The sequence below is a fragment of the Manis pentadactyla genome, chromosome 4 (genome assembly GCF_030020395.1).
Source record: "Manis pentadactyla isolate mManPen7 chromosome 4, mManPen7.hap1, whole genome shotgun sequence".
Classification (NCBI taxonomy): Eukaryota; Metazoa; Chordata; class Mammalia; order Pholidota; family Manidae; genus Manis; species Manis pentadactyla.
The window spans coordinates 36,621,985-36,631,915 of NC_080022.1; the positions used below are offsets into that span (position 1 = coordinate 36,621,985).

General features: G+C 45.2%; 1 protein-coding gene across 1 annotated transcript in view; it reads left to right on the plus strand.

Annotated features, from left to right (window-relative positions):
* Positions 1–9,923, plus strand: part of RAD54L (RAD54 like) — a 40,684-nt gene extending 30,761 nt beyond the window's left edge. Inside the window, exons 9-18 of the mRNA XM_036893018.2 lie at positions 1,293–1,443; positions 3,518–3,644; positions 4,669–4,743; positions 4,880–5,010; positions 5,518–5,628; positions 5,789–5,912; positions 6,264–6,342; positions 6,605–6,784; positions 9,398–9,561; positions 9,656–9,923. Coding sequence (XP_036748913.1) covers positions 1,293–1,443; positions 3,518–3,644; positions 4,669–4,743; positions 4,880–5,010; positions 5,518–5,628; positions 5,789–5,912; positions 6,264–6,342; positions 6,605–6,784; positions 9,398–9,561; positions 9,656–9,866 — 1,353 coding nt within the window. The 3' untranslated portion in view covers positions 9,867–9,923. The remainder of the gene's footprint in view (positions 1–1,292; positions 1,444–3,517; positions 3,645–4,668; positions 4,744–4,879; positions 5,011–5,517; positions 5,629–5,788; positions 5,913–6,263; positions 6,343–6,604; positions 6,785–9,397; positions 9,562–9,655) is intronic.
* Positions 9,924–9,931: the final 8 nt, after the last annotated feature.

Here is a 9,931-nt window from a genome sequence, read left to right on the forward strand (position 1 = left end):
ATAAAGTATAGTAGAGTGTGATCAGTACTCTAGTATCTATAGCTATGGATGGGAAACAGAGTAGCAGAGTGCCCAGACTTCAGAATCAAACAGATCTGAGTCCAAATCCTAGTTCTGCTACTTTCTACCAGCGTGATTGTAGATAAATGCTAATCTTTCTGAGCCTCATTTTCTCTGAAATGGGTATAATTTCCACTGATGTGATTGTTATCTGTATTACAGAAGAGACAGGTGAAGTGCTTAGTACAGTGTCTGGCACATTAAAAGGATTCAGTAAACAGCTGTTATGTAGTGTGCCCAGGAGCAAAGTGAAAGTGTCGTTGAGGAAGGCTTTGCATAAAAGGTAACATTTGAGGAATCTGCCAGGGGAAGAGAATTCTGGGCATAGGAGTGGCATAGGCAAAGGGACCTAGAAAATCCAGCACCCGGAATGGTGAGGAGGTACGGATTCCTGGACTGTAACAAGCTGTGGGAGTATTGGAGAAGTCAGCTGGGGCCTTATTGAGAAGTGTTATGCTAACAAACTTGTGCTTGATCCTACAGATGGGAGAGTCGCTGGAGACCAAGGCTGACTTCTTTGTTCATTCTCTCACTGGTGGTTTTGTGTACATTGCCCAGTGTGCGGCTAAATGGGGTTTGGGAGTAGAAAAGGCACAGGCTTGATCTTGCTCATGGGGCTTTTGGGGAAAGAGGGAAGATAACATGGTCCTTTACCATTTTCTTGAAACAAGCTTAAAAGGGAGATGTAACAGAGGTGTGTGTACAAGTTGGGTGATGGAGAATAGGGATTGGGAAGAGACACACCGGGAGGCAGAGAGAGGCTCTTTAAGTATAAAAGCTGTGTGGATTCTGTGGGAAGAGAGGAGGAGGAGCCTGGAACTAGTCACTTTAGCTTTGGCAGTGCAAACATGCCCGGAGACTAATGCAGGAGGCCTGTGGCTCAAGAGGTTCTAGGTTGGTTGGGCTGTAAGAGAGGATTCTCTGCAAGCACCCAGGTCTCTAACATAGCTGAATGATCTCTGTGAAGAGGATAGGCAGGCTGCTAGGGCTCTGTAGGCTGGGCAGGGAAGAGGAGGGGAGGAAACAGGCAACCCTTGCTTTGCTCTGGAAACTGAGGGCCTCTCTCTTGAGCCTGACATTTCTCCTCAAGCAAGTTGCTACCCCCTGCCCAGTTCTCAAGGCTCCAGGACCTGTAATTTTTATGATTCCCCTTTTCCTGTCTATATGAGACTTTGCTACCACTGGGATGCCACACTGTACCCAGGTCTAAGTGAGAATTAATTTCCTTGCAGGGACATAGGCTCAAGAACTCTGAGAATCAGACTTACCAGGCCCTGGACAGCTTGAATACCAGCCGGCGGGTGCTCATCTCTGGGACCCCAATCCAGAATGATCTCCTTGAGTATTTCAGCTTGGTACATTTTGTTAATTCAGGTATCCTGGGTAAGAATCCAGCCTTGTCTGCTATACTGAAGTGGAGCCTTGCCTTGGCCTTGGGAATGTAACTCTAGCTGAGGAGAGAAAGGAGAGAATGCTAGTTATATGTGGGTTACTAGGCACTCTTGGAGGAAGACCTCTCTTGTCAAGAGTAGCAAAGCCATTGGGAGAACTTGGCTCTGCTGAGCAACTTGGCAAGGCCCAATCCAACCATTTTTCCACTGCAGAGGTGACAGGGATGATGCAGGGTGTGATGTCACTATGAGCTGGGGATGGAAATACTACCCCCATGCATTTTTGCTTATCACATACTAGCCACCTCACAAGAGCTTTGGCTTCAGAGCAAACTCTGTTGTGGGCAGTTTTTGTTTTTGTTTTTGTTTTTAACCTTTTAGTGTAAAATTCAATGCCATTTAGGTACATTCATGTTGTTGTGCAGCCATCACCACCATCCTTTTTAGAACCTTTATCTTGTAAAACTGAAACACTATCTATTAAATAACTGCACTTCCTGTTTCCCCCAGCTCTTGACAATGACGATCTGGGCAATTGTGCACAGATATCAGTAGGAGGGGTTGTCAGTGCCACCCTAACTAGCCAGTATTCAGAAAAAACACTTTAGGCAAGAAGCTAAAGCTGAGCAGCAAGACTTTCATAAAGTAGGTCTATCTGTGTAACAGCCACCAAATCAGTTACTACCACCATCTCAGCAGCACCCACTTCTAGTCACTGTTTCCTTTTCCCCCAAAAGTAAACACTCAAGATAGGTTTTTGCCTATTTTTGAACTTTATGTAAATGGAACCATTATAGTATATATTCCTTTGCATCTTGTTTCATTTGTTCCCACATTATAAGATTCATCCAGGCTGTTGCCTGTAGCAGTAGTTTGTTTGTTTGAATTTTTGTGTAGTTCTATTTTATGAGTACACCAGAATTCATTTATCTGTTCTACTGTACATAGACAATTGATTTTATTTCAGTATTTTATTTTGAACAATGATGCTAGGAACATTCTTGTACATGTCTTTACCTGAGCACAGTATGCATTTCTCTGTCCTAAGAGTAGAATCGCTGGGTCATATGTTATGTATGTGTTTAGCTCTGGAAGATAATCCAGTTTTCCAAAGTGATTGGAGCAGCAGTATAGAATTTCAGTATCTACATGGGGGTCAGCAATTTTTTTCTTAAAGGGATAGATAAAACATGTTTTAGGCTTGCAGGCCATACTCTGTCATAACTACTCAGCTCTGCTATTGTAGCATGAAGGCAGCCATAAAATGTAAATGTAAATGTAAATGAATGGGCATGACAGTGTTGTAATAAAACTTAATTTATAGAAACAGCTATCTGACCTATAGCTATAGCTTGCTGAAGTGTGCTCTGTATTATCACCAATAGTTATCTTTTAAAAAGTTTTATTTTAGTCATTCTGGTGGATGTTTAATGATGTCTCATTGCATTTGCCTAATGCTGAATAAAGTTGAACACCTTTTAATGTGTTCATTGGCCATTTGGGAATCCTCTTTTTCGAGGGTCCTTTTTTATTCCCGACCAAAGAAAACCCTATACCCAGTAAGCAGTCAGTCCTATTCCCACTTACCATCAAGTTGCAACCACCAAGCTGCCTTCTGTCTCTATGGATTTGCCTATTCTGGGTATTCCATATAAATGGAATCATACAATATGTGATCTTTTGTGTTTAACACCTTTTACTTAGCATAATGTCTTCAAGGTTCATCCACATGGTAGCATATATCAGTACAATGAAGTATTGATCATGTCTCAGTACAGTGAAGTGCCGATACAGGCTAATCATCTCTTATTAGTAGCTTATAGGTGGGCCTTAATTAGTTACGTATCTGCGTTTTAATCTACTATGTCACTTTTTGGGCTTTCAAGTCTTTGCTGCTTTGGTAACTTCCTGATCCACTCAAACAGAAATTGCCTTAAATTTGTTCAGCTTTGTTCTTGGAGGAAGGTTGGTCTGTAACAAAGTAGCCAACCGTTACTGGCAGTGGGAAAATCATTTGTTTCCTACATTCTTTAATGCTTTAATTTTCCCTTCTCTCCTCTGCTTAGGAACTGCCCATGAGTTCAAGAAGCATTTTGAGTTGCCAATTTTGAAGGGTCGAGATGCAGCTGCCAGCGAGGCAGATAGGCAGCTGGGAGAACAGCGACTGAGGGAGCTCACCAGTATTGTGAACAGGTAACAGCATGGTGAGGCTGGGCTGGACAGCAGTACCTCTCTTTGGGTTGCCTCAAATTAGGTCATCAGAATTGCCCCTAAGCCATCCAAGGCCTTTCCTTTGAGGCCTTGGCCTATGAGAGAAGGGAGTGGGATCTGTGCTTTGACTATAGCCATTGAATAAATGAAGGGGTCTTGTAGGTCAAATCCCTGCTTTCTTCCTGGCCTGGGCCCTGTGGTCTGCTGAACAATCTGCTGAGGAAGTTCATTTCTGATGCTGCTGGACTCTGTGAGCCAAATATCTCTTGGAGTGTCGTTAGTACTTCAGAAACTTCCTGTCAGTTGGTCTCAGACCTAAAGTGCCAGGTTTCCTTTTCCAGGCCCCATAGACTTCTCTCACAGTAATAGATTGGAAGCTGGGGGTGGCTCCCAGGCTGAGAGGGCTTTTCTCATGGAGTCCACATCGCCCCGGGGACCAGATACATCCTGGACTCCTCTGTTGTAGTATATACACTTCATGATTTACATCCTGGAGTCCTACCCCTCCCAACTGCCACCTCTTCCTCCCAATTTTAGGTGGTAGGAAGTAGAGTCAATGTATTCTTAGTTGCTGCTCTTTAGTGCCTAATCTCTGTCCTTCTTGGTCTGCCAGGAGGTGTGGGCGTGATTGTATTGAGCCTTGGGCCATATGGCAGCAGGTATTTGGGCAAACACGAGCAGAAACTCCGCTAAGGGCTTAGCTGGAAGCTTGCTTTCCCTGTCAGGGCACCCAGCTCAGTGGGAGACCTTGGCCTTCTCTCGAAGATCAGCTAACATTTTGAAGGGGAAAAGAAAAAGTTGTCAGTCTATGCTAGGCTGTTTGAAAGGATCTTTGTTCTCATGACTGAGACCCTGATACAGATGTCTTTGCCATAGGACTGATGGGTCTCTGACATTTGACAGTACAAAAGAGAGTCATTCTCAGCTCTTTGGGTGGTAGCTTTTATTCCAGTAGTTAACATGGCAGTTTTACCAGACCCTTGCCTTTTTATCCTATTTTCCCAAGGTGCCTGATACGGAGGACATCTGATATCCTTTCTAAATATCTGCCTATGAAGATTGAGCAGGTGGTTTGTTGTAGGTACTGAATTCAACTGAGTGGTATGGAGTGAGTGAGTAGAAAACCTTAGCCCCTGAGGTATGGCTGGCTCTTGAGATGTCCTCAGAGGGCAGAAGTGTGATCCAGCTTTTCCTACTGACACAACTGCTTTTTTCAGGCTGACACCCCTTCAGACTGAATTATACAAGAGGTTTCTGAGACAGGTGAAGCCAGCAGAAGAGTTGTGTGAGGGCAAGATGAATATGTCTTCCCTTTCTTCCATCACTTCACTAAAGAAGCTGTGTAATCGTGAGTTGGGTCCATGCCCTGGGGAGAGTCAGCAAGCAAGGGTAGACTCCTGTAGTTGGTCCAGCCACCTTCACTAAAACTTGTTCTGAGTCCCCACAAGCCACGTTATTCCAGCCTCCCCAGGGCATGAGCCCAGCATTGTGTACTCTGTAGACCAGACCCTTCGCTTTGGAAAATTTGGCTTATCCTCTGCCCAGCCCATGCTTACCGTACATAGGACTGGGTGTGTGAGTGCATGCATGCACATATGTGCCTATAAAATGTTGGACAGGAGGAAAAGTATCAAACCTTGCCCTCTCTGGTATTGCTCCCTTCTTGTTGGGAGAACACACTAGTAAGCAAGTTGGTCCCAGATGGTATGGACTGCATGCTGGAATTTGGGACCATGCAAGTCGGGTGCTGAGGAAGTTCTTCTGGATAGGCTTAAAAGAGGGGGTTCTAATGAGCATTGAAGCAGAAACTTCTGAAAGCAGTGTAGCTAGCATTTGGGGTGTTTTTTTTTCTCAGATCCTGCTCTCATCTATAACAAGAGTGTGGAAGAGGAGGATGGCTTTGAAGGTGCCTTGGATGTATTCCCCCCTGGTTATAGCACCAAGGCTTTAGAGCCCCAGCTGTCAGGTGAGCCTTTCCTGCCAGTCTTTGGACTCCTCTGGGAGAAGGGGTGGGAGATTGTTTCTTTGTGCTAGACCTATATTGTCTCGAGTCAGGATATCGAGAGAAAGAATCCTGGGCCATTGGGAGCTAGCTACTGGGGGCTAATTATTGCTGGCCTCCCCAGGTAAGATGCTGGTCCTTGATTACATTTTGGCGGTGACCCGAAGCCGCAGCAGTGACAAGGTAGTGCTGGTATCCAATTACACCCAGACACTGGACCTCTTCGAGAAGCTCTGTCGGGGACGAAGGTAGGGAAGAGCCTAAGTAGGCTGTCAAAGGGGTGCCTCTCCTACCACATCCCTCGGAAGATCAGGTGTTCTGATTGGTGGATGTGGGCTAAAATGTGGGTGCAGGAGAGCCTTCCCAAAAGATATCTGTTCCCTTGTTGCTGCAGTGGTCCTAGCTCTGTCTCCAACCAGAATGGCCCCAGTCCTTCAGGTACTCCAGCAGGACAGAGTCCTGGCCCCTTGCTATCTGCCCCTCCCTTTGGGAGATTAGGGCCTCAGGCTGTGCATGAATAGCCTCAAGCATGGTTAGTTATTTCCCTTTGGGAATGGGGCTCTGCTTTTTTGGGTTTTGATCTTTGTATTTTCCTTCAGGTACTTGTATGTCCGCTTGGATGGTACAATGTCCATTAAGAAGCGAGCAAAGATTGTGGAGCGCTTCAACAATCCATTGGTAACTGCACAGCCCAGTCCCCATACCACTAATGAAGTAACATCAGAATTAAAGGTTGATAGAGAAGCTATAAGGCGGATCTGTTTTAAGGTTGCCTTTAATTTTTTTTTCTTTCTTTTCTGGTGGGTGTGGTAGGTAGGGTTAGGCTAATTGGTGATGGCTGATCTGGGAACTGACTGGAGAAAGAATAGTTGGCTAGGCTGAGTAGGATTCCACTTCTGGCTGTAAGATGTTCTTTTTCTTCTGCTTCCTCTCCTTTCAGAGCCCTGACTTTGTCTTCATGCTGAGCAGCAAAGCTGGGGGCTGTGGCCTCAATCTCATTGGGGCTAACCGACTGGTCATGTTTGACCCTGACTGGAACCCAGCCAATGATGAACAAGCCATGGCCCGGGTCTGGCGTGATGGTCAAAAGAAGACTTGTTACATCTACCGGCTACTGTCTGTAAGGGTGGTGAGAGTGATCAGAGTAGGGGTGGGTCATGGAACAAGATATTCAGGACCGCCTTGGGTTGTTTCTCAGTGCCTTTCAATGGCCCTCTACTTAGCCTGGCACTCTGTTCTCTGCGCTATGCGTCTATCCATTCATTCTTTCAAACCCTTCTTACTAGGTCCTCTGGACACCTGTTCAGTAAACAACTCCCCTGTGATCTCATCATTCTCACTGCATACCTGCTTCCCCTCATGTCTGAGGGAAGCCCTTTGTCTTCTCTCTCCATGTCTCCTGAGGCTAAAAAGTGGTATTGGCATTCTCCAAGTTCTCTGACCACTCAGATCAACCACCATAGTTCCTCTTTGAAATTCATTTTGTCTGACTTGACTGCCTTCTTCTCTTCCTTGCTATGTCTACTCTGTGCTATTTTCCTAATTTTGACAATTTAGGACACTAGCTCATTCTTCCATTCTTCTTCAGATCCAGACTATCATCCGAGCTGACTTCAAGGACGATGCACTTAGCCAGCACTCTGGCCTTCGTGTTTCCTTAACCTCATCTCTAATGACCTCCTTACCTCCCCCTCATGTTTACTCCCAAGGCCACACTCTGTAACTTTAACAATACTGATTTATTCAGTACCGAAAACTTCAAGTTAACATTCTACTCTCACTTCCTATCCCACCATACCTCCTCTGTCAGCTTCATTCTAATGTCCCGGTACCTCCCCTCACTCCCGTCTGCCTTGACTTCCCTTTCTATTCAGCCTGATCTTCACTGTGCCTTTCAGCCACTCTTTCCTTAATACCCACTCCACTTGGAACATTACAGCTGTTCTCAGCTTATGTACCAAGTAACATTTACATTTACCATTACATTACATTGCATTTGGTTTGGGCCGTATCTCATTTCCTTTAAGAGCCACTTCGAGCCTCCACTTCCTTTAGTGTCCTACCTGTCTTCCATTCTTTCCACAGACTGTCTTCTACTTCAGAGAAAATGGAGGCTACCAGACTTGAGTTCTCTCACCTCCCTTCCTCTATGTTCAAGGCTCTCCATTCCAGCTCTGCTTCTACACCCTATCCCATCCTGCTTTTTCTTAGTTTATCAATTTCTTTTCCCCTGCTAGTCTATAAACATGCTCAAGTAGCTCTCACCTTAAAACAAAACAATTTCTCTACACTCTGCCCTATTGTAGCCACTGCCTTGGGTTATTTTCCATTCATTCAGATTTTTCCAAAGCCTACAGATTAACTTCAACTCCTCATCTTCTACTCACTCATCAGACTACTTATGTCACTGAACTTTGGAATGTACTATTGGCTTGTCAAAATGAGGCTGTTGATATTTTTCTTTGTGTATCTGATATTGTTGACTACTAGTGATCTTAAAATTCTTTTCTCTTTAGAAACTCCACTCTGGTTTTCCTCTGTGATTACAAACTCTCATTAAATTGACAACTCTGTAAATGTTGTCCAGATCTCTTACCATAGTTCTAGACCTGTATTTCCATCACTTACTGTACATCTCCACTTGAATGTCTTATGATCACTTTAGATACATGACCAAGACTAAACTCAATTCCCTTCTGAATTTTGTCATTTAATGGCTCCCTTATCCACCCAACCCAAATCTGGACATCATCCTACTAGACCATTCTGTGTCTCCTAATAACCAGTTCCAACTTACCATTGCATTTACCTTCTAGAAAAAGATTTCATCTAACTTTTTCTCCATCCCATGCTAAGGTCACAGTGATAGCTCACTTGGATATTACAGCAGCTTCCTAATTCTTTACCTATGGTCTTAGCCTAACTCATTCTTCACATACTACTTCCAGAATGAATGTTCCAAAAATTCTGACTTTTCTTTTCATCACTTTGAGGACAAGGCCAAGCTCTTCAGCCTGGCGTCCAAATTTCTTCAATATGGCCTCTGCTGACTTTTCCATCCCAGCTATACTTACTATACTCCCACCATCATGTAGATAGGCTTAACTCCTCAGTCTTCCAGTGATGCCAGGCTTATTCCTTTGTTCCCGTGCTGGGAATGCCTTCCCTTTTTTTTCCCCATATAAACCATCTATTCATTTTTCAAGAGTCAACTCAAGCATAGTCTTTACTTTCAAGCTTTCAATACTGTTCCACTCTACCATGTCTCTGGTGGGCTCCTGGATATCCTATACAGACTTCTGTCATTGTACCAATTACTTTATATGTGTGTTTCCCCACTCATCTCTGAGATTAAGAATAGGGATCATACTTGATTCTTTGTATCCTAGTGTTATAACACAGGGCCTGGCAGAGAATACCCAAATTGTATTTATTGAGACTTGGGCTTGGTGTGGAGGTCTGGTGAAACTGCTATAGACAAACCTCAGCTCATCCGGAAGGAATCTAGCCAGGCCCTGAAAATCCTCCACTGGTACAGAAAATATCCAGGGTGGGCAGACATGTATAGTCATGTTCCCAAGAGAGACAGGAAAAATGGGTTTGGCAGAAGTATCGCTGCAGGACTCCTCATTCACCTCCCTTTCTCTTGGGTGCCTACAGTTTTAACCCCTGGGTTTTTGTGCCCCTATGTATGGGCATGCCTTAGGCCTGCATCCCTGGCCCCGCCCCTCAGGCAGGAACCATCGAGGAGAAGATCTTTCAGCGTCAGAGCCACAAGAAGGCACTGAGCAGCTGTGTGGTGGATGAGGAGCAGGATGTGGAGCGGCATTTCTCTCTGGGCGAGTTGAAAGAGCTGTTTACTCTGGATGAGACTAGCCTCAGTGACACACATGACAGGTGGGTGCAGTGCCCTCACTGGCCACTATCTGAACTCCCTGCATGGCATGGAGATGGCATTTGTAGTGACCACAGCTCTGTCCTTTGTTCCCAGGTTGCGTTGCCGCCGCTGTGTCAACAACCACCAGGTCTGGCCACCCCCTGATGGTTCTGATTGCACTTCAGACCTGGCTCAGTGGAACCATAGTTCTGACAAGCGGGGGCTCAGGGACGAAGTACTCCAGGCTGCCTGGGATGCTTCCTCTTCTGCCATCACATTTGTCTTCCACCAGCGTTCCCATGAGGAGCAGCGGGGCCTCCACTGATAACTAGTTGGTCTGGTGTAGCTGTTAGAGGAAGGAGACAGGGTAAAGGGGCTCCCTGCCCCACA